The sequence below is a fragment of the Equus caballus genome, chromosome 20 (genome assembly GCF_041296265.1).
Source record: "Equus caballus isolate H_3958 breed thoroughbred chromosome 20, TB-T2T, whole genome shotgun sequence".
NCBI classification, from domain to species: domain Eukaryota; kingdom Metazoa; phylum Chordata; class Mammalia; order Perissodactyla; family Equidae; genus Equus; species Equus caballus.
In genome coordinates, this window is record NC_091703.1 from 12,669,425 (window position 1) to 12,694,344 (window position 24,920).

The following is a 24,920-nucleotide window of genomic DNA, read 5'->3' on the forward strand; positions in this document are numbered from 1 at the left end:
AATATCAACTTATATCATTCTGTCCTGCTAAGATTAGTTTAGGCACGGGTATGTGACACATTCTGGTTTAGTCGAAAAGGGAGTTCTGCAGGGGAGCTACTGGTAAAAGTCTTCACTCTTCAAAAGAGAAGTGATAAAACGCTGTTCCCTTTACCCATCTCTGGATACCGTGAGAGGATGTGACATCCGGAGCTGCAGCAGCCATCTAGCCATTATGAGAATGGCAGAGTCCAAAAATGAAGGGATCTGGATCCTTGATGACATCTTTGAGCCAATGAATTAACCAAACTCAGAACTATTCTTTTTCCAGAATTATGTCATGTGACGTAATAAATGTTCTTATTGTTTAAACTACTTTTACTCGGGATTTCTGGTACTCGGCCTGCAGCCCAAAGCACCGTAATGCACCATTCCAGGCATTTATCTCATGTAATCCAGGAGTAAACTGCAGAGATTAAAAATACCAGCAGCTTTCTTTCACTCTCTCCTCGAAAGACGTTTGAAATTTGGCTTCCGTGTTACCTTGCTCTCTAGATGTTTCCTCTGCCCCATTGGCTATTCCATCACACTCTTTTCTTGGATCCTCCTCTTCCTGTTGGAGGATTCTTCTCTTTTTTAGCAATAGTCACCACATGGGTGCCCTCACCCAGTGCAATAAATTTCATCACCAGGTAGACACTGATGACTCCAAATGTTGGTCTCTGGCCCTGATTGCTGCCCTGCAGTCCAGCTCTGCATATCCAACTGCCTACCTGAACTGCCTTTGGATATCTAATGGACAACCCCAACTTAACACGTCCAAAACAAACTCTTGCTGTGCCCCTCAAACCTTCTTTTCTCCAGGCTTCTTTAGCTCAGTGAATGGCAGCTCCCTTTTGTTCAGGCTAAAATATTAGAGTCATTTTTTACTCCTTTCTTACTCCATGGCATGGAACCCATACCCTACATCTAAGCATTCAACGTATGTCCCAAACATTTATTTGTTACCTCTTTCGCCACTACCATCCTAGCCTAAGCCACAAATCTCTCTCTGTTGCACTACGGCAGCAGCTCCTCTGTCTCTTCCTGCTTCCTCCACAGTCGGTCCTCAGCACATCAGCCCAAGCGATCATTCTTGAATAAGTCAGATCTCATCACTCCCCTGCCCGAGACCCTCCAGTGCTTTCCCATCTCACTTAGAATACACTCAGAAGTCCTTATGCGGGCCTACAATGCCCTATATGATTTGGACCCTAGACAACTATCTCTTTACTGCAACCATTTGAGCCTCTTTGATTTTCCTTGAACATGTTGAGCACACTCCTACCTTATGACCTTCACACTGACCATGCCCCATGCCTGGAATGTTCCTCTACCAGTGAGCCTTGTTTATATCACTCATTTTCTTCAGGTTTCTACTGAACCGTCACTGCCTCAGAAAGAACTCCCTTTAATACTCTATCTAACCTAGCATTCCTTTTCATCCTTCGCCTCTTTACTCTGCTTTCTTTTAATTCTTGTAATTCTCTACTCCTTGACAATCTATTACACATGCTTATTATCTGTCTCTCTGACTTGAATATAAGCTTGTGGGAGCAGGGACTTCGTTCACTGCTGTGTCTCCTATGCTTAAAACCACACCTGGCCGTGATAAGTGGTCGGAAAGATTTGGTGAATGAACGAAGGACTCAAATGTCAGCATCCCCTTATTGTAGAGTGGGGAGCTTATGTAGAGTCTTAGGTTTAGGGGAAGAAAAAAGGCAGCTAGGATTGGAACCCAAACCTTTATTCTCCTGGTCCAGGGCTCTTTCTATGACTTCACACGGTCACCTACATGCATAAGTTAATGATTATTTTTCCTTAAAAGGTGATTTGCATTTTTATAGGGAAGAAAGTCATTAAGCACAGAAATGGGTCGCCAATTAGGCAGCTTGTGTCAGCTAGCCAGGAAGGAGATTTCGTGTGTGTATGTGTGTGTGTGTGTGTGTGCATGTACAGGGGTGGAGGGTAGTGGTGGTAGGTGATGAGAGGTGCATAGCATCTTCCTGGGTTTGGAAATCATGTCACACCATAAAAGCAGTCTAGTATGTACAAAAGGTGACCTGGACACTTCCTTCCCCTATAGCAAGGGCCAGGAGTAGAGTACACGCATCTTCATGAGGAAATCAGCTTTCTAAGCATTTCAGGAGCAATGAGAGAAAATGATTCACATAACCCCTTTGACATTTAGACCCCAAGATGGGCCAGAGAGAAATTAAGGAAGCCAGTGGTGGAGCTAAGTGTGGGAGATTAGCTGCCTGATCTCAAGACCCTGCTTAGATGTGTCTGATGCAGAGTCTCAACTGTAGCATCTGAGGAGTGGAGTGAGAAGTCTGCATTCAGGATTGGGGTCAGATCTTTTGAGAATAAACCTCCTTCCAGCAAATTCAGTTTAGCTTGGGATATTCAACTCAGATGAGAAGCATACCTGAAGGTGTTAACCAAGTGGCCTAGTTTGCTGTATAAGCTAATAATAAAATTTATCCTTTATTGGGTGCTTACCATGTTCCCGATGCTGTGTTAAGAGTTATTAATAATAAAATCAACAACCATTGCTAACAATTATTAGCTGCTTATTGCATGGCAAGAATTGTTCTAAGGGTTTAATTAGCTCATTTGATTCTCATGAGGACCTTACAAGGGAGGTGCTAGTAATTTCTGCATTTTGCTGATCAGAGAACTGAGTTCTAGAGGGATTGTGAATTTCCCAAGATCACTTGGCTATAAGTGGTGGAGCTGGGAGTTGAACCCATGAGGTCTGACCCACAGCCTGACCTATATTAAACTGCATACTGGTACTCTCTCATTTAATGTTCACAATGCTTAATGCTTCCTATTTTCTAGGAAATAGGTGCTATCATCCCCTCTTTATAGTCTCTGCTATATTGTATTGCTGTAATCCAATAGGAGCTCAAGTTCTGGTGCCTTGAGCCTGTCAGTCTTGAAGAAATTTGTCATCTCCTTTATGGTCTGTGAATGAGAAATGTTTACACTTCTCAGCACACTGAAATGCTAAAAAATTGCTGAGAAAATGAAAGAAGATCTAAATAAATGGAGAGAGACAATGCGTTCATGGATCATGACAATACTGGTAAAATGTCAATTCTCCCCAAGCTGATTTATAGATCCAGCATCATCCCAATCAAAATCTCAGTAGGCCTTTTTTGTAGAAATTGATAAACTGATTCTAAACGTAATATGGAAACACAAGGGACCTGGAATAGCAAAACAAAACAAAACCAAATGAAACGAACAAAAAAAAAAAGCAAAAAAGTTTATAAAAGAATGAAGTTGGAGGACTAATGCCACCTGACTTCAAGACTTATTACAAAGCTACACTAATCAAGACAGTACTGTGGTATTGGCTTAAAGATGGACAAGTCGATCAATGGAACAGACACAGGTCTACACACATATATGGATAGCCGATTTTTTTGACCAAGGTACAAAGAAAATTTAGTAGGAAAACATAGTCCTTCCAATGAATGGTGTTGGTACGATTGGACTTTCATATATAAAATAATGAACTTCAGTTCATTTCTTTCATCACATAGACATTAACTCAAAATGGATCAGAGATAAACATAAAACCTAAAAATAGAGAATTTCTGGAAGGCCTGGACTGAGGCCCGTGGGCAATAAACATTTTTCCTTGAAAAAAATAACAAGACGTAAACTATTGATATCTGCCACAACAAGGATGAAAATAAAAATAATGAGGCTGAGTAAAAGAAGGCAGGAAAAAAGGGGCATATACTGTATGCTTCATTTACATAAATTCCTTAGAATTGCAAACTAACGTATAATTGTAAAAAGCAGATCAATGATTTCCTAGGGTTGGGATGGGAGTAAGAAGGGGCAGAAGGTGGCATTATTAAGGGACATGAGGAAAGTTTTGGGAGTGATGGATATGTTTGTTACCTTGACTGTGATGATGGTTTTACAGGCATATATCTATGTCGGCATCACTGAAACTTATACTTTAAATATGTGTAATTTATTGTATGCCAATTATACCTCAATAAAGCTGTTTAAAAAAAACCCAAGTGGTTAACATCTCTGGACATAGGCTGATACGTGTGTGACAAGCTGGCCTGAAGGCACAAAAGTATACAAACCCTTCTCCCTAGACACACAGACACACACGTACACACATGCATTAATCACAAAACTCTTACAGACTTAGATAATGCTCTCAAGTTTTTAGGCCATATTCTTCATCCTCTTCATCCCCGCCCTCTATGTACTGTCTTACATATTCCTGAGATTCTGTAGAATAGCCTTCTGACTTTATTTTCACTTCAATAGGTTTTGTGTGAAATCTAATGCCTCGAGTGTACAAGATTCCAGACAGAGCTGTAGGGTGGAGAGTGGAGAAGAGATGGGGTAAGATGCTAACCTATCACCCAGCAGGTGAGAGGTGCCACTTAACCTTTCAGCTTCTGGAAGCTGAATTTTGTAATGAGCTGTCACTGTATTTATCACCTAACAATTACTGCAACCGGATAAGGTGTGAAAAAACCTGGAAATCATTACCCTGTCAACTACGTTGGTATCTTTGATGAAGCTGTCTATGGCGGGGTCCCAGATATGCTTGAAAATCAGCACGTGGCCTGTTAAAATGGTCTAGGTTCTTTCTGTCCCTTCACTCTGCAGACTGCCTCTGGCTTACAATACAGCAATTGTTTTGTCAGATCACGAAGGGAGTCATATTATTAGAACATTCTGACTTGACGTTATACATGGTTCAGTCCAAATTGCACACGGCTGGTTCAGCTGCAGTTCAAGAAAAGCACTGTGAGGCCTGAGCTGGTGCTGGGTAACAGTACTGCCCGCCCAGGTGCACTCCATACGGTGGTGTTTACCTTGAAGAATATGCCATAGTCTAAGGTGTGTTAGGTTCATAAAAGTGATTTTGTTAGCATGCTTCAGGTGGAACCAGCTCGCAGCATCAATCTAACTGTAGTAATTTATAATCACAAATACAACTGGCAAGTAGACCAGAATGCTTTGAGGCTGCTCTGTCAATAGGCTCACTACATGAGGAGCCAAATGATCACAAGGTTGTTTGGTGTCCACAGAATCAGAACAAAGACTTACTTGATCTTGGAATGTTACTGTCAATGGCTTGAGGCACTTTTGCTCACGATAGGGATAGTCTTGGAAATAAGGTAGCTTAGACTAGTAAAATGCGTATACACTTCTATTTTATATATAGATGGTTGGTTTCTTGGTTTACTTCCACAGTTGGCTAATTACATCCACTCTGTTTTACTACTTTGCATGCATTTTACTAGTCTAAACTACCTTATGGTTACAATGGAACCATAATGCTTTGGTCAACATTGCCAAGACTGTCTTCCCTATATGCCTCCATGTTGAGGGGCTCTGCCATCCAGAGGGCCTCTAGGACCCTCTGATTCTTTTTACTGCTTCCTTGGCTAACCAACCCCTTCTGTTCACACAGCTTTCATCCAAACAGGCATGATGCAGCCACTTAGTTTTCTGCTCACTAATTTACACTCACATATACCTCCTCCTCATTATGGTACCCGCATATCAGGGAGACTGAAGTTGGAGATGCTGCTATACTCTTCTATTTTATATATAGATGGTTGGTTTCTTGGCTTACTTCCACAGTTAGCTAATTATATCCATTCTGTTGTACTAGTTTGTATGTATTTTATATATGCATTTTACTAGTCTAAGCTGCCTTATTTCCAAGTTCTTTGGAAATCCTTAACCGACCTGCCTCCCCTCTTGCTTCCCATACTAACTATTGATTTGAGTCCAAGATTTGCCGTAAACTAACCTGTGATTCAGCAAACCCATTCATCTCAATGGCTTCAATATGACTGTTAATAAAATGGGCACAATATTTCCCCATCTCACGGCATAAATTTCTTTTAAAGGGGAGGAGCAGTGAGCATGGAAAGAAGAGAATGAGACAGAAAGATTGAAAAATGAAGGCACATGTAATTAAATTCTGCACTATTTTTAATATCTGGTCTGTAAATCTAGGAAACATGATTGTCTTTGGGGAAAAGTCAGCTAAATAAAGTAATAATCTGCCACTGCTATAAATCTGATTTTCATTTTTTTTTTAAAGATTGGCACCTGAGCTAACATCTGTTGCCAATCTTCTTCTTTTTTTTCCTTCTTCTCCCCAAAGCCCCTCAGTTGTATATTCTAGTTGTAGGTCCTTCTGGCTCTGCTATGTAGGACGCCACCCCAGCATGGCCTGATGAGCAGTGCCATGCCCCCGCCCAGGATCCGAACCCGCAAAACCCCTGGCCACGGAAGCAGAGTGAGCAAACTTAACCACTTGGCCACAGCGCCAGCCCCTGGTTTTCATTCTTATCATTCCTTGATTTAACGTGATGAAAAAATATTTAGATTAAATCAGAACCTTAATTTCCAGCCAAGTGGCGAATATTATTTTTATTTCTTTTCCCTCCCTAACTGTTACGGTCAGAGAGAAGAAACCTCAGAATGTTAAGTAGTTTGTCTTAAGACCCTTAAAACTAACAGAACTAATATGCAGCCTTTAACTACTGAATGTCAAATCTCCAGATGAAAATTTTAAATTCAGGCAAAGAGTCCAGATATATAATCTTTGTGATGGTAAAGTCAGAATTTAAAAAAATCGGTCTGTAACTGAGTGTTCACTAGACACTGAGGTAGTCATCAGTGACTAGTGATGTGGCAAAGCTTTATCCAGATTTCCACACAGCAGTTCTTTCTGGTAGCAAAGCCCTGCTCTCTAGACAGCTTTCAGAGTCTGTCAAGGATACTACCCTTGCCTGAGCCCATTTCCTCATTCTTTATCAGGTATTTTCTGGAAGCCTCTGTTTCTTCTCACATTTGATCTCAACTGTGAGGAAGACAATCCTTCCAGTCGTACATTCTATGAGCCAACTTGATGTTTCCAAACCAGGCTGACACCCTCCAGAATCTCTCTCCCCATAAACTCTGTCTCCACTCTTTAAGCTATCTTGACAGAATCAAGCACAACACACATGCCTTAATAGGTGACTTTTGGCCTCTGAATAAAGCATTACAGGGTATTCTGTTTCTATTTTTCTTGACTTTCTGCAAAGTAATTTTATATCCCTTAGGAACCAAGAAGCATTTCCTGTAATTAAGGTTTGCTACTGGCATTTGCTCCTTGAAACATTCATCTGTCCAGCTCTTGGACTGAGAGAACTGCAGGTTTCGGAGCAGGGTGGTCATAGTCCTCCCTACTCTGGAGTCTTGGATAGAAAGTTCTAGAAACAATGCTCCAACTGTTTCTTGAGATTTTATGAGCCCTTTAATATACTAGTTGAGATGAATAGGAATGGGCAAGAGCCTCTTGGCCAGCCCTGAACTGAACTATCACCGATTAGCTGCGTGAAACTTATGTTCTCCGTGTCTCAGTTGCCTCAACTGAAAAAAAAAACCTTGAAGGGATTGAAAGCTAGCGGCATCTAAGGACTCTCTGAGGCAAACACTATTAGTGTCTTTGCACTTCTCTACATTTATCAGCCTTTCTTTGGGCCAATGGATTGCTGGTAGAAGTGATTTATTGTATTTTCCCAGCCTGTTCTCTAAAATGTCCCGTACCCTCTCTCTTCCTATGTACACTGCTGCAAGTGAAGCACCCTGGGATGGCAGAGCCACGTGATGGAAGGAATCCAGACCCCTGAGGATAGCTGCCCAAGAGAGCCATCGACTGTCCCAGGAGAGAGAACTAAAGTGTATTGTGCTTAGCTGCCAAGATTATAGGGTCTACTTGTTACTGCAGCTTACTGCAGCATGACCCTGACTAACGTGTGCTTGCAGTTCTAAAATTCTGTGTATCTAAGGAAGGGTAGAGTACAGGGCAGAGGTAGAAAGAGATATGAGCACAGGATCTAAACCTGCTGTTTAATTGGATGTTATACTCAAAGATGCTTCTCTAAAGGAGTTAGTGAAAAGACTGAGGGGGCTCTGGATAACACTTACGATAGGGGATGCACGGTTCTTTTTGGTGTAACACTGCTCTGTGTATTATAATGCCCTGGTCAAACCCAGAGAAATATTTTTTAAAAGAGAATAAAGGCAAATTGTGGGAAAATGATGACAAACCTCCTTCATCAGTAAGAGAACTCAGAATAGGTCTAAGGACAAAATAAGCTCACCAATACTGCACTTGTGACGTTCATATGGAGATGGTGAGCACAGAGCTACCAGAGACTTCTCAGTGACTGTAATATTTTTGTTGTGCTGCTTGTAGAATTTTTTTCTTGTCATATGGAAAGTGATTAGGTCTGGGTGGCTAATGATCATTTGGGGAAAATAGACTGTTCCTTTCATGTTCTTAGTTGAATCCTTTTTCAGAATGGATCCCCACAGATAGCATTTTCATCTTGACTTATTTTTACTGAGTGAAAGTACCATTTTCAAGAAACCCCCAAAGCTTCGTATTTTAGGATAAATGAGGCCTCTCTGTGGGAAAAGAAAGCCACAGAAGACACTGAGAAACCACATGGCCCTGTGTTAAATCAGAGAAAAAGTCTGGTAGGGATGTGAAAGCCCGTTACGCTCAGGGGTCACATTCTGTGTTCCAGCTCCTGTTTACTTTCTGGACCTTGGTCAGTGTCTTTTTGACAGTGTAATTTCTGCAATGCAGCTGGGCTTCGAGACCCATAATCAAACACAGAAAGCCTTCAGCAAGCCCATGCAGGGGAGCTCAACTGTACTTGGTTTAAATGAGCAAGTTAAATCTCCGTCCAGACAAGCTCCTTTGCAGGCCCATGACTCTTACACCTGCAGGACACTTCATCCTTGAACATGCTTCCCATTTCCCAGACAAGCTCAGGGGATCTGCATACCCCAATACAATTCCCGTCTGCACTGAAGTGCTTTGTAGTGGTGATTTATACCTCAATAAAACTACATCTTGAAAAGGAGAATTGGTTTGATTCTATAACTGACATAATTTATGCACATTTTAGTTTTGGAATACACAGTATTTACGAAGGGAGGGAAGTCTTTGTGACATGATGTGTATATCCACGTCGACAGAACCAACGATGTAGGGCAGTGTAAATGTCCTCTGGCATCTTCTCAGCACTGGACTTGCATTCTTACTGAGATGGCCTCCACAGCCTCGAGCAAGGGGCCTCAAGATTTTCTGAGGATCAGAAGCCTCTATGGAGCTTACTAAAATTATGCATTCTTGGTCTTCACTCTAGATCCCCTGAAGGAGATTTACTGTGAATGGAGTCCAAGAATCTGTATTTTAACAATCTTTACAGGTGATTCTGATCACACCAGAATTTGAGAAACATTCTCCTTCAAGTTAGGAGGTCAAACCTCTACTTCTGGTTTGCAATTGGTTACTACCAATGAACTATTTGCTAAAAGAAAAGGAAGGGGACTAACTGAAACCAAGGCTTTTGGGATGCCTTTTTTGTGTCAAGCATGGTGCTAGACACTTTAACTATATGTATATTTTAAATCTTGCAACATTCCACCAAAGTTGGTATTATTATCCTCATTTTGCCGAGGAGAAATTGGAGGTTCAGAGAAGGGAAGAAATATTAGTAAATAGCGGGGCAGAGACTTGAACCTAGCTCCCTTTGGCTTCAAAGAGCATATTTTTCCCACTAAGAGACACTCACTGACCATCCTGCTGGGCATTTTCTATGTGCCTAGCTTTGGGTCAAATGTTTTAGAGTTCAAATAGGTCCCTCTTTAATCTACTGAGAGACATTATAAGAAATTTCTTAAGAAGATAATGGTAAGTCCTTCCAAATACTTGGGGGACTTCTGTTCACTGTATGGTTGTGGACATGGCATTGCACTGACCAGAGACCCCACCTGAGACTCAGCAATCACTGTGTTGTCTCCTGGAGACCTGGTGACTGGCAGCTCTCCACTGAGTCTCCTCCTGAGATTGTCCTCAGCTGAAGAGAGCCTCTTCGTGCACGTTGTGCATCCTCCGCAGGGCAGCCCACATCCTATGACTGGTCCAGGCAAGGGGATCAAGGCTCATCCTCCTTGCTTCAGTTCCAGACAACTCAGAAGGACCACCCAGCTTCAGAGAGCCCGTGCGATTAGCTGGGCTCTTTATTGCGATTGCAGTGCAGTCAGTCCATCTCTCCCTCTGCCTAGTCCTGCTTCCTTTGCCACTGGTGGGTGCTCCTGAGTGTGCTCCCCATAAACGTACTGCATGCCAGTCTCCATCTCTCCAGAATTTGCTTCTCTGAAACTCAACCTGTGATGTTATTAAATGAAATTTTCCTTGTAGGTAAATTATGCTTATGTTTAGGCAGTGTTATGGAATGAATTGTGTTCCCCTCCAAATTCATATATTGAAGTCCTAACTCCCAGTATCTTAGAATATGACTGTATTTGGAGATAACGTCTTTAAAGAGGTGATTAAGGTTAAATGAGGTCATTGGGGTGGGCCCTAATCCAATAGGACCGGGGTCTTTATGTGAAGAGGGTATTAGGACACAGACACACATGGAGGCATGACCACGTGAGGACACAGGGAGAAGACGGCCGTCTACAAGCCGAGGAGAGAAGCCTCAGAAGAAACCAACCCTGCCGACACCCTCATCTGGGACTTCCAGCCTCCAGAACTGTGAGGAAATAAGTTTCTGCTGTCTGAGCCGTCCAGATTCTGGTACTCTGTTATGGCAGCCCCAGCTGACTAATAGAGGCAGATCTATGGCCACTTCTTCACTTTACTCCTTATTCTTTCATCTTTACGCTTAAGGAACAACCTCAAAATTTGAACCCGTTCAATTGCCCTTGAGGTATAATGAGGCAAGATAATGACTCTCAGTAGATCGAGTATTCATATTCCCTAAAATGAGTCAGAATAATCCTATTTTTAAAGGGGTGCAAAGAGAGTGTGTGGATTACTCCTCTTCTTTGCATCTCCCTTGCCAGGGCACGTGTCACAAACCTGTGGCAGGGGCAAATATACAGCCTGACCACTATTGTGGACCTGCATTGAACTTGTATTTAATGGGAGAAAAGGACAACATTTTCAAGTTCTCTCAGTCAGCACTTTTGGGCCCTCTGTGACTTAATAGTTGTCTGGTGGGGCTGGCCCGTGGCCGAGTGGTTGAGTTCGTGCGCTCTGCTGCAGGCGGCCCAGTGTTTCATTGGTTCGAATCCTAGGCACGGACATGGCACCGCTCATCAAGCCATGCTGGGGCGGCATCCCACATGCCACAACTAGAAGGACCCACAACTAAGAATATACAACTATGTACTGGGGGGCTTTGGGGAGAAAAAGGAAAAAAATAAAAAAAATCTTAAAAAAAAAAGAAGATCTTTCTTGCAGGTTCTCCATTTTTCTGAGCCAGCCCCTTTATCATCCCCAGCAGTGCACTGGGGCGTGTTTAAGTATCAGCTCTCTGAAAAGAAAACAAAGCCAAACAGCCCTGATTTGTGGTCTTTGCCGATTTCTGTGGTGTAAATACCCCCGCTTTGGCCATTATCAAGCTCCGTGGGTGGAGTCACTGGGATGCAGGAGCACAGTGGGCTTCGGGGGTGCTGGGACTGGCCGCCTCCAGCGCACCGCTGATTCTCACTGAAAGGCACAAGAAGGTCACGCGGTGCCGGCCTCCCGGCAGCCCGCAGATGCCCTTCCAGGTGTGCGTGCGGGCTCTCCACCTTCTCCTCACCTGGATATTTGCAGTCACCTCAGGACTTGCTGTTGTTTGCTGAATTTTTTGTAAGGGACTTACTTTTAAGAGTATTCAGGAGTTTGGCCCAGGTTTCCCCTAAAGGATTTTTCTGGCCATGCCCTTGTGGTATCTTCATTGTTGCTCCTGGAACCAGAAACTCAGAGCATAAGGGAGCTCAGGAGAACCACCAGGCCTACCCTGAGCCAGGTTACTAATGGCCCATTCTCTCACAAGGCCTCTCCTCACATCTGCTTCTCCCATCTTCCGCCTTCAGTAGTTTCTTTTAGCTGCATAGACTTCACTTCCTATGTGCTGTAGAACTTCCGGTTTCATTGGAAGCGTCTATTGAGGGCTTAGTATGCCCCAAGCACAATTCTAAGCAATTTACATACTTAACATTCATAACAACCCCTCCAGATAGGTACTATTCTCATCCTCGTTTTATAGATGAAGAAACTGAGGCACAGAGAGGTGAAATAACTTGTTCAAGGTCCTATGACTGGTTAGAGGCAGAGTTGGGATTCCAGTCAGGCAGTAAGGCTTCAGGTCCCTATTTGTAACCAGCACACCGTTCCCAAAAGAGCAGCAGAAATGTGTTCTTAGGAAGCATCGACCACAAGGAATAAGCGCTCCTTTTCATTAGGTGATACTAATAATTGACAAGTATTTACATTCTACTTAGTCTAGTATGAAGTTACATGCAAGTATGTGTGTGTGTGTAAGTGTGTGTGTGTATGGAATATTGAAATAAAGTTCAGCGATGAGAAAAAAAACACCTAGAAGTAATGGAATTAATGATCTCAAAGGACCCTTGGACTCTGAACATAGATAATTCTAAAGCAAATTGAAGATTTCAGGTGGTAGAATTGTCTAGTTTTCAGGTATAGAAGATCAAAGTTGAGAATCAACATGTATTTGAACATGTTCATTGTGCACATGTTCACTGCAGAGACTCAAATGGAATGAAGTACTGGCTTGCTTTAGAGAATGCTATGTTTTGTGTGTTTTTTTGCTTTGTTTTGTCTCAATTTAGTAAAACTGGCTGAGTAGGTTTAAGAAAATAAAAAGAGATGATTTTTGTTTCACTTTTCATTAAGAAATTAATATTCATGTTGAATGACTTGAGGAATCTCAAATAAATGTAACATGCTCTGGTTTGAATTCATAACTTGGTTTGGTTGACGCCTCTGAAGTGTCCGGTACTATGACAGGTTTTTGTCATAGAATCCTAGGACCAGAAGGGATTTTTAAGAGGTCATTACTTTACTTTAAAACATTACAATGATATGACAATCTAACTGGTTTTTAAAGACTTCCATGGAAATCCTTTTGTTACCATGAAAATGTTCAAAGAAAACATTCATTTTACTTAACTTACAGCCCTTCTCCTGCAAATGAAACAGAGCCTTATTTGGATTGACGTGTCTGCCCAGCGCTTTCTTATTTGTGTTGATGCTTAGTTTTCCATGTGATACAGACAACAGATTATTGATCTCAATGCATAAGGGAATTAACCATTTTTCTTTTGAGCACATGTTACTTTAAGTGCATTTTCTCATTTCATCTTCAAGATAATCCTCATATCACCATTTTATAAATTCAAAAACAGAGATTCAAAAAGGTCAAGTAACTGGCTCATGGTCGCTCCACTGCTAAGCCCAAGAGCAAGGACATCAATCCAGATATGCCTGACCCCCAACGCAACCCCTGTGCCATGCTGCCTGGCTTCCTTGACGTCAATTAATAACCGCAATTGCATATCACTTCTTCTGCTGAATTTATATAAAACTTTTAAGAAGCCTTGGTTCGATAGGATAATTGACCATTTTAACTCCAACCTGAATCCCAGGCTAAGCTGATTTTCTTGTGGAATGGCTGAAGGGAAGAGGAATGGTTTACAGGTAGTGGGCAGACAGAGAGGAATCCATAACCCAGGTGATCAGCTTTGGAATAGTTCAGTGAGTATAACTTTTACCCTTGCTTGGGCACTAGTCACGCTAGGTGGACTATTCCAGCCATCTCCCAGAAGACCTTCCCCAGAGATTTCTGAATGGAAGAGGATTTCCTGGGGGCATCAGTGTGGCCAAGTAAAAAGATTCACCAAACTGAGCAAAATCTGGTGGCCTAAAATCAACCTTTTAATTTCAAATGTTAGTTTCAATTCTGGGTGAGGATGGAATGCCATTTGTATTACTGTTTCAAAGGAATTCATCTGAGTGGAACTGGACGAAACAGAATCGCACGAAATGTGTGTTTCTTCCATCACTACTCACCCTTGCCCACATTTTCCCAGGTGCTTCTCGCTGTTAAGCCAAGGAATGTTGAAGCTGTAGATCCTGAAAAGGACAATTCCAGTGTTTTAGCCTGCTGACCAGTTTCTTCCTTTTCATAACTACTTAAAGAATGTACGATGTTCTCAGGCCAGTGTGTGACGTCTCCAGCTTCCTGAACCTGAAAAGAGAAATAAAAAATGTGAAACTCTGGCAGAGACTGAGACACTTTTCATCACTTGAAGATTGCATAATAGCAGTTGGAAAAGCCAAATCCATAGTTTCATGAATGGATTCTATCATTCATTCATTCATTCATTCATGTGTGCAATCAAAGAAAGCATTTGTGGAGCTCCAGCTATGCATCAGCTAGAACTTCAAAAATGCATAAAATATGGTCCTGTCCTCAAGGAACCCACAGCCTTGCAGGGCAAACCAAAACATAGAGTGCCATGCAATGTTACAGGTACTGTGGTAGAAAATGAAGTGGATCTGGTGAGGGCACAAAGGAGGGAGATGGTAAACTTTGGGTGGAGTCTTGAGTGATGGATAGATGTTTGCCGGGAGTTTCTTATCGGGGCAGAATGGTAGAAGTGCGTGGTCCTTCACTGTCTGTAATCTGCAACTTTAGTCCTGTTGATTTCACCTGTTTTTCCACTCCTCCACCCCCACTGCCTCGTGATCCCTCTTTAATCTAAGATGTTGCTGCTTTTACCGTTTTGAAGCCACCAAGCGTGTCTGATTCTACCTCTCATCAGCAGTTTGCGAAGGTCACTAGAACCATATGCTTTTCTTGTTTCCCGAAAATGAGGAAAACTGGTGCTTTGACAATGTGGCTTTTAAACAGCTTAGATGCAAAGCCTAGAATTTGATTTTTCGGGAAAAAAATTGACTGGGCTTTTGGTTGGTTAGTACTGGCCAGTTTTTCATGTCCCTTTCATTTTCTCGCAGCCGTAAAGTTTAGTTTTGGGATGGGGTGTGTGCGTGTGTGTGTGTGTGTGTGTGTGTGTGTATCTTGATGGACCATAGTAGAAATGCATATTCTTAGAAAAACCCAGATATCTAAGCCACATGGGGCACATGGAAATCTTTCTGAGAACCAGGAATCTGAATCTTTGTAAAAGGAAAGTGTTTTTCCCGTCAAGAATGAAAAATCAAAACTAAATGGATGTTTAAAATGTGGAACAGAAAAATAAGGATTGCGTCTGGCTCATAGTAGCAGCTCAGCAAACCGTGTAGTGAACGTATCCAGCTGCCCTTCTGGGGAGGGGGAGGATTCCTAGAACTGTTTTCCAAACACAGCATAATTGGGAGTTGGTCTCCTTTTACTTCTGCTAGGATGGGAATAGCTTCCTATAATTTCGGTTTGATAAATACAGTATTTATAGTCTTGGTTAAGAGGGAGAAAGGGAATTTTCCTCTGAGGCACTTGCAGTGGCTAGGCAAGAGGACGTGGGCCCATGACTCATTTGCTCTGCCCGAACCCATCCATGGTCAGCCCAGTATCTCGGCCCCAGATGGGGGAGGAAACCAGCAGTGAGAGTTCCTGTGTTTCCAGCACTCTGTCCATTTCCCCTTTAGGTATTCTCGCCTTGAGGCATTTTAACTGCTCAAGGTGTCTGAGCTCAAAGGCAACCCCTCCGAGCTGATTTGTCTACGCGGATCCCATAAACTACAGTACCAGGAATAATATATGTATGTAGATTTCATTAATTCTTTATTGTGAAATGTAACACACATACAAAAACTGTATTAAACAAATGTAGAGCTTAATAAATTGTTATAAATGTAACTGCCACCCAGGTCAAGGCATAGCATCCTGCCAGGACCCCAGAAGTTTTCCAGGTGCCCTTCCAGATGCAACCCCTTTCTTTCCTTTGAAGGCAGTACTGCCCTGAGCCCCGTGCAGGGGGATATGTATTGGGCCTTATGCTTTTGGGCTTCTAGCTCTCCTCCGGCTATGTCCCTTTCCAAGGGAAAAGAAGTGTGTGAGGCCAAGAAACTATGTCCTCCTGGAAGCCACATCTCCCTTTCTAGGCCATGTACCAAGTACCGGGAGAGTGGGACTCCCTGTCCACATGATTCTAGGCCTACTTCCAGGTCTTCCTGGGCCTATTCGTCAGGTCCATCTTCCTGAGGGGTGGCCAAGGGGCAAACATTAGTAGGAGGCTGTGGATGAAGGTTAGACTTTAGGATAGGGACTCCATATACAGGAGCACGAAGGCCCTCAAAGTTCGGGATGGAGCAGAGGGTGGGAGGAGAAGGGGGATGGCCCAAGAGTCTGGGGGCTGGCTCTTCTTTTGTCACATGTTCCAGTGAGAAGCTCTAAGCAATCCAAGAATTCTAAGGTCCAACCTGACCTTCCAGGTTGCCATGAAGATATATTTGTCAAGGTAGGAGAATGGAACCTCTTTTATTTAATAGCTTGTTAACTTACAGCTTTTAAATATTTAGGCAGTGGTTCTCCCCACAAATGTTAGGGGTGAACCTGCCTAAAGGTACCTGTCTTCACTGTTAGGATCCTTCCTCCTTGCCTTTCTTTGTACTTTATCCACTTAGGTCTGCATTCCTATCTACTCCAGTCACTTTTCCCTGGGTTTGAACTCTGAATAAACAGATCACACAATATATATTCTTTTATGTTGGCTTTTTCCACTCAGTATTCTGTTCGTGAAGTTCATCTTGTTGTTGCCTATAGCTATAGTTTGTAATTTTCATTGCTGTATAATATTCCATTGTGTGTATATCCATCTATTTTAATGAACATTAAAAGTTTGAAGAACAATTGAGTTGCCTCCAGTATTGGACCATTATGAATAATACTGCTATGTAGGTCTTATCTGATGCGGGGTCGGTGAGCCGAGGAGTCGAAAGAAAGATTTCTTAGACTCTTAAGATCTGGCAGTAGTGCTCTTTTATTTAGAGAATAGTATAGAATAGCATGGGGACAGGACCCATGGGCAGTCAGAGCTTCTGCTGATGCTTCTGCTGCCCCCGCTGGCATGGGGACAGGACCCATGGGAAGGCAGAGCTGGTGCGTGGGGACAGGACCCACGGGCAGTTAGAGCTCCTGCTGCTGCCGCTTCTGCTGCCCCCGCTGGCATGGGGACAGGACCCACGGGCAGTCAGAGCTTCTGCTGCTGCCCCGAGTTGAGGGTTAGGGCTAATTTTATAAGGCATGGGTATGTGGGTCATCTCTTTACAAGACAAAGGAAAGAACATGGAAAAAAGTTAAAGTGGTATCAGTGCAGGTGGGGTCTGGTCAGTGGGTGATCCTATGACTTTTAGACAAGAATCAAATCAGATTAAGTAAAGGTTAGAAAGGTTAGAAGCCACCACCCTAAATCAGTTACATGAGATAGCCAGACAGCAACCAACTTAAGTTCTTGCCTTCCCCATTAAGAGTTTCTAGGGATAAGGTCATCTCTCTTCTTCTTCCTGGTACAGAGAGGGAGGCACCTTTTACAAATAGAGATTTACCTTACAAATGTAAATGTGTCCCAACAAGGGCAAGTTCCATTCCCCAGAGCCTCCTTCCCTGTCCCTGTTATCAAAAGCAATCAGCCCCAAATAATCCCGATGCCAAAGAGACATATCCTGGGGTGGCCAATTTCAGGTCCCTACAAGGTCATCCCCCCTTCCTTCACAAATGCAAATGTCTCTCAAAAGGGCAAGCAAAATTCCAGTCCTTGGAGCTTGCTTCTCATGTGCAGTTTTAAAAGTAACCAGCCTAAAATCCTCATCATTATCTATCTCTGTTGTGCACATACTCAGGGATGGAATTGCTAAATGATAAATATCCAGATCTTCAACTCTAATAGAAAATACCAAACTCTTTCCAAACTGATTGTACCAATTTATGTTCTCACCAGCAGGGTAGGAGAGTTCCCCTTGCCTCTGACAATGTTTGGTACTTCTTTTTAGTTTTAACCATTCTATAAAAGGGATATTTTTAGTATACTACTAAAAAGTTTCTGGGTTTTTTTCCCTATTATTTATACCTGAAGATACTGAAATGATTATAGTAATTTGGAGTTCCAAGTTGACTGCTAATAACATCAGTAGAGGTATATAATAATAATAACAACAACAATAATATTTATAAAAATAGCCATTGGGGCCAGCCCAGTGGCGCAGTGGTTAAGTTCCCATGTTTGGCTTTGGCGTCCTGGGGTTTGCTGGTTCAGATCCCGGGTGCAGACATGGTACCACTTGGCAAGCCATGCTGTGGCAGGCATCCCACATATAAAGTACAGGAAGATGGGCACAGATGTTAGCTCAGGGCCAGTCTTCCTCAGCAAAAAGGGGAGAATTGGTAGCAGATGTTAGCTCAGGGCTAATTTTCCTCAAATAATAATAATAATAAATGCCATAGTTTTTATTAGAAATATGGCAGCTAAGAGAAGATCTGTAGTCCTGGAAGATTCATAGACATAAGATCCAAATAAACAGGGTTAGCCCACAGAGAGTTTTAAAATAACACACAGATTAGCAGACTGACCTAGGGGGTGAACCGACGCTCCTGATACACAGTTGGTATTGACCTTATCCTTTCGTAGGGGTACGTACATCCCCAGAGCATGCTCTGACAGTCATGGTGGCTCTAGGCACAAATTGCTGAATTACCCAGCTGGGGCCAGTCAGGACCACCTTTGAGGAGGAGGTCAGCTGGGGGAGCCCATCAGCTTGCAGCTCGTCAGCATGCCCCATCTGGCAGCCTCTGTTCCTTCAGGAGGCAGCAATAACAATGTGCTCTGGTCAACAGAAAGTAAGCGACGTGTGTAAGCCTCTTCGGCAGAAATAGGCCCAGCCTCCAAACAGCACATTTCCTTCTCCACCTACTTGGGCCACTGAACTTCCTCACTTCACCTTCCTCCTGCTAATATCCTCAACCTCCTTGCCCCTTTGTCATTTTAATGCACCCTCCTGGGCAGAGCTCAGCCCTGGCTGAACTCAACTGTTTACTTTCTCTACATCAATCGCCCAGCTGTTGAGCATTGCTGGAAAAGCCACACACCCTGCAGATGGTGCCTCTATAATCTTACGGTCACCAGTGCCATCTGGGCCCGCGTTACTGTCAGGCAGCCCTTCTCTGTTTCCCTGGTCGGTTCAGCCTCCTATTCTCCCATTTGCATATTACAATGATAGCAGGTCCTCTTCTGCAGTCATGCATTGGATACCTACTCTAGACTCAGTTGGCTGTTGTCTGTTCTGCACAGGGCTATTTCAAACTATCCAGGCCTAATCACTTTCCATATGACAAGAAAAAATTCTAGAAGCAGCACAATAAAAATAACACAACCACTGAGAAGTCTGTGGTGACTGTGCTCTCCTCAGCTCTCTGGTTTTCTTACCCGCCCCTCTGCTGAACCCCGATCCCAAACTCCACTGTCAGCTTCAGTAGGCAATCTCTCCTCCCACTTCAGGAAGAGAGCTGGAGCCATCTGGAGTGAACTCCCTCAACTTCTCTTATCTACATCTGTAGTGTCGTTTTGCATCCCAACTCATTCCTTTCTCCTCCCCACCTTCTTCTGACGAGAAAGGAAGTGTCTCCTCTTGTGCTCAGGCTAATCCCTCTACCTGGCCTCAGTGCCCATCCTCTCTGGTCTTCTCAGGGACATCTCTCTATGCAACCTCTCCCTCTCATGACTTCTTCCCAGCCTTTGTCAAATAGGTTCATGTCTCTCCCTTAAGAACCTGGTGTCATAGGGTTCCTTGGCTTGACTGAGACCTTCATCCTAACAGGGCAGGAAGCAGTGCTATGGGTTGAGTTGTGTCCCTCCCAATTCACATGTTGAAGTCTTAACCTTTAGTATCTCAGAATGTGACCTCATTGGAAATAGGATGACTATTTCCAATAGCAGAGATAATTAGTTAAAACGAGGTCAATCACACTCTCTTTGGATCTCAGTCTCCTCATTGGGGACGTGGAGAGTAGATTGATCATCATTTTTGTGGAGTGCACTTCCCAAATCTGCGGGAATGGAGGTGGCGGGATGGGAGAAGGAGATCAGAAGCGAGAGCTCTGAGCTTGCCACCTCTCCTTTGACCAAAGCAGCTCCAGTTTCAACTGCTTTATATTTTGGAACTCTTGCTAATATTTGGCTTAAAAAAGTGTTCCATTGTTTAAAAAATAAAATAAAAAATTTAAATCTCCTAGCTTAGGCGATATCTCAGATCCTTCCCGACTGCAATAGACTAGGATCATGAGAAAGTTTTACCAGGTAAGGCATATGGGTTTGGTGAACATATAGCACAGATTTTTCTCCAAAAAGCCCGATTTAATAAAATTTATTTCTTTTCAGTACAAGAAATTTGTTACAGGACTTACTAATACAATTTAATTTTTAAGCCTTTTAAAGACGTTCATATAAAACATTCACAAATAGAAAAGTAATCTTTTTGGGGACCCTATGTTAGAATTTGGGGTTTAGAAATAAGCTCTCTGTCCACATGCATCTATGACACCCATGTGCAAGCAATCACTTGTTCGTGACTAGGACCTTCAGATGATGAGCTCTTGAAGAGAATAACTGTGGCTGCTCCATCTGTTTCCCCAGGACCTAGCTCAGTACCTGGTATACAGTAGGTGCTCAGTAAATGTTTGTTGCATGAGGATGTATGATGAAGTAGACTGTTTCCCTGGAGCTCTGTGAGAAGTTTTGGTGATAGGAAAGAAAAATAATTTCTTCCTAAAGGAAGGGGGGGTGGGGTGGAGTCCAGAAACACAGATTAAGAGGGACCGATGCTCTTGGCTTTGGTGTGGGTAAAAAGGGCAGGGCTTATGCTTGTAGGTAAGCTATCTCTGTGGGACGAGATAAGCATAGATGAGGAAGGCAACTCTTATGGCTCCCTCCGGTCAGTCTATTTAACTTCCTGGTTTCCTGGTAACCCATTTCATTTCCGACACTGAGGCTACATTTTCCCCATTTCTCCTTGGATGTTTCCCTAGCCTGGTATCTGATCCCTATATTTAAGGTCCTTGATGGGAAGGGACCTGGGCAGCTACTAAGATAAACCAGGTTCTCCAACCTTCTATATCTTCCATTTGGCCATATGCAACTGGCAATGTGGTAGGATGTTCATGGCAGGAAGACCAGTGGCCTGGAAAGTAGGAGAGCTGGGCTCTAGTCTCAGGTGTGTGACTTTGGGCAACTCAGCCATTTCTACGCCCCAGTTTCCTCATGCATAAGACGAAGGAGTCAGACAAAAAGCTGTCCTCAGTTCTGTGTCTTATTTAGGATATCACCTGGATATATAATTGGTGGGATCCCTGTCTCTCTTTCTCTATCTCTGTTTTTCTGTCTATCTCTGACCCTGCCACACCCTATGAAGTTTCTACTTTGCTCGTGCCTTTGAGATAGGGCCTTGGAGGCAATGGTGAAAATGCATTGCTATTTCATTAAAAGGCACAGAAGCTAAGCATTCATCAGTCGTGAACATCATACATTGAATGCATCTATCTGGTGACCCTTTCACCATCTGGATAGTGTCCTGAGGGAACTGGACCTGAGTCAGATTTATGGGCAAAGGTGTCAGAAAGACCCTCATCAGCGGGCCAGGCAAAGTTCTCCCAGAGGAGGCTACCAAGAGGAGGAGGAGCAGAGTCCAGGGTCTGAAACCAGCTGGGTTCCCCTGTGGCTCTGCCTAAGGGCACTGCTGGGCCTGGGACTAATGCAGCCAGCAAAGCACACTGGCTGTTCACTGTGGCCACTGACAGTACCTGAAATAGAGGCCTCTTGTAACTACACACTTACTAACTTGTCTTCCTTAGTATTTTCGTTTCTGTAGGCTATTAAGAGTTACTAAGATGCTGCTTGCCAGCCAATGATGAAGCCCTCTTACCACATTGGGATTCACATAGTTTATTTTGGTAGGTAACTAAGACAGAAAGGCAGAGTTAATTAAACATTTCATAAAACAGTCCATCAGCCACCTGCTTGCAGAGCAAAAAGTCAGATTTTTGCTGCTCTTTGGCAGAACGATTGTGTTCTTCAGGCTTCTCTTGGGCCCCATTCAGTATTCCAACCAGGTTACCTATGAAAACTCTTCTTAATTATGGTATACATAAATATTTTTTCCATTTGTGTAAAAACAGTAAATAAATACCAGTGATCACATCAGGTCATGCCAAAGAAGAATTTGTTGGGGATTTAATACCCCAATGCATTAGACACACTTGAATTTGGCTAAACAATCAAGTTGGGTGGATTGGCTCAATTTAACCAGTTAAATGTTGCTTGCATACAGCTTTAAATGACCTTGGTTCTTTCAGAATGATCCCTGGAGGGGACTGGCTCGTAAGTGAATTGCAAATTCTCAGGTATGTTTTAAAGACCTACAAAACAAGCCTTTCCTTTGCTTGAAATGGGTGAGACTCAGACAGAAAGTGAGATGAAACGGGCTATTAGTTCATCTACGTGTACCTCCAAATGTGCACCCTGGAGGCATAGCAACAAAATAATTCATGATTTAACATTTTCTGAAAACAGCAAGATATCTCAACTACAGCCAAAACCCTGACCAAGAAAAAGGGCACGACAACGATCATGAAATAAATGAGTGATAAGTCCTTTAAACCTTTTTGCACTTAGGTAATGTCTTGCTGAGCGCACGGCCCTGGTTCTTTTCCTGGCAAATCTGCCAGCAAATTTTCAGGAATCTCCTGGCAGAAGAGAGGACGTTGTTTGCTGCACCTTCCTCTCCTGTAGGGTTCTTGGATGCCGACTATTTACAGGGACTTTCAACTGCCTCCTTCACCCATCTGGTATTAATTTTTATCCCTTCTTCTTTACTAGGCTCTGAGTCATCTCCGTCCAGACCTTTAGGTTTCCTGCAGGCTTCCTTCCCTAGATGTGGTGCCCCACCCAGGTAACTCAACTTGCTTTTGTCCATGAGGAAAGGAAAGTCTCGGTCCCCAGTCTCAGAGAATGGGAACATGATTCACTCAATCACCTAAGTAAGAAATGGAGAGATTTTCCTTAGTGCTTCCTGTACTCTCACTCCTCACATCTAAGCAGTAATGGGATCTCGTCATTTCTAGCTCCTTCTGATTTCTGGCTTCCTTCCTCCCTCCCCCATCTCTCCGTCTCAGTTGCTACTGTCTTAGCTCATTGTCACTCCCCTGGACTGTTGTAATTGTCTTCACACTTCATCTTCAAGGCAATGGGGAAGACTTGGAAAAGTTTTAACTGGGAAGTAACTTGATCACATTTCCTAGGCATAAAAATCACACTGAATCTAGTGGATGAATTGGAAAGGTGGCTGGAGTGGAGGTAGAGAGAAATCCATTACAAAGCTGTGCTAGAATCCAGATGACAAATGAGGAGAGTCCAGATTAAGCCCATGACAGAGACAATGAAGAGGAGAGGCAGTGGATATTTAGCAAGTAGAATGGATAGAGCACAGTAATTGATTGGAATTAGAAGGTGAGAGAGAGGAAGTACTTGTAATAAATGTCTCTCAGGTAGAAGGAGATTGGGTGGATGATAATATCATTCTAAGAAAGAGGAACTTCAGAACTGAGTCTGTGAGAGAATGATGAATTTAATATGACATGTTAAGTTCCAGTTTTCTGTGGAGAATGTCACGTGGGGAGACAATCTGTCAGCAGTTACATACACAAGTCTGATTCAGAGAGAGGTGAATGTAGAAGATACAGATTTTGGAGTCATGAGCTTACAGCTGGTAGTTAAAGCACAGGAATGTATGACATCAGAGGGACAGAGTTTATAAAGTAAGAAAGGAAGGTGGTGGGCCCCTGGAGAATACTGCTCCTGGAGGGCATACAGAGAGGGGGCTGGAGAGGTAGGAGGAAATTCAGGACGCTGTGCTGTCACAGAAAACAAGAGGAAAGAATTTGACGATGAGATTATGGACATTTTTAAGGAAATCAGTTTCAATGGAATGATGGGGACAGACGCCAAATGCCATTGGATTGAACAGTGAATGAGAGATGAGAAATTTCAGACAGTGAGTCTAGACTTCTCTTTCTAGAAACTTTACTATAAGGAAAAGAAGAGAAATGGGAAACAGAAGTGATAACTTGAGAGATCATGGTCTTAGGCCCATGCAGTAATGGCTGGTGCACAATAAAAGAGAAGGAATGTATGATGGTTAATTTTACGTGTCCACTTGACTAGGAAGTGGGGTGCCAGATATTTGGTCAAACGTTCTTCTGAGTGTCCCTGTGAGAGTGTTTTTGGATGAGATTAACATTTAAATAAGTAACTGAGTAAAGCAGATTTCTTTCCCTAATGTGGGTGGGCCCTATCCAGTCAGCTGAAGGTCTGAATAGAGCCTAAAGGCTGACTCTCTCTGAGTGAGAGAATTCCTCCTGCCTGCACGTCTCTGAACTGGGACCTTGCTTTTTCCTGCTTCCAGACATGAAGTGAGACATTGGCTCCAGGCCTGCCAGCTTTCAGGCCAGTTCCAAACTATACCATTGGTTTTCCTGGTTCATAGGCCTTGAGACTTGGACTGGAACTAAATCATTGGCTCTTCTGGGTCTCCAGCTTTCCAATTCACCCTGCAGATCTTTGGACTTGCCCTTCTCCATAATCAAATGAGCCACTTCCTTATAATAAATCATATATATATATATATTTCCATGCTATTGCTTCTGTTTCCAACAGCACAGAATGGAAAAGAGAAGAAAAAATTGGAACTAAGGAATGGAGAGTGAAAGGAAGGTGTGGGATGAACGAGGTCCATGAGAGCCCACGTATTTTGAAAATGTGAGGAAAGGGTGGTGACTGTCTGGCTGTCTGTAATCTCTGATGGCATTGATGACTCATGCATGTTACATAATTAGAATTAGCCTTCAGACTTTGCTGTCTTGAAGTCTCTTGTCTTGTAGAAGTAGGACTTCCTGGCTCGGCTTGTTTTCTTGTTACTTAGGAGATGTTGCTAGCGTAAGGTCATACTTAGAAAATCAAACCCTCAATAGGATTACTCAGAG

General features: G+C 43.0%; 1 protein-coding gene across 1 annotated transcript in view; it reads right to left on the reverse strand.

Annotated features, from left to right (window-relative positions):
* NEDD9 (neural precursor cell expressed, developmentally down-regulated 9) overlaps positions 1-24,920 on the reverse strand; it is a 179,453-nt gene that overhangs the window by 97,326 nt on the left and 57,207 nt on the right. The window contains exon 2 of the mRNA XM_005603570.4: positions 13,964-14,141. Coding sequence (XP_005603627.3) covers positions 13,964-13,975 — 12 coding nt within the window. The 5' untranslated portion in view covers positions 13,976-14,141. The remainder of the gene's footprint in view (positions 1-13,963; positions 14,142-24,920) is intronic.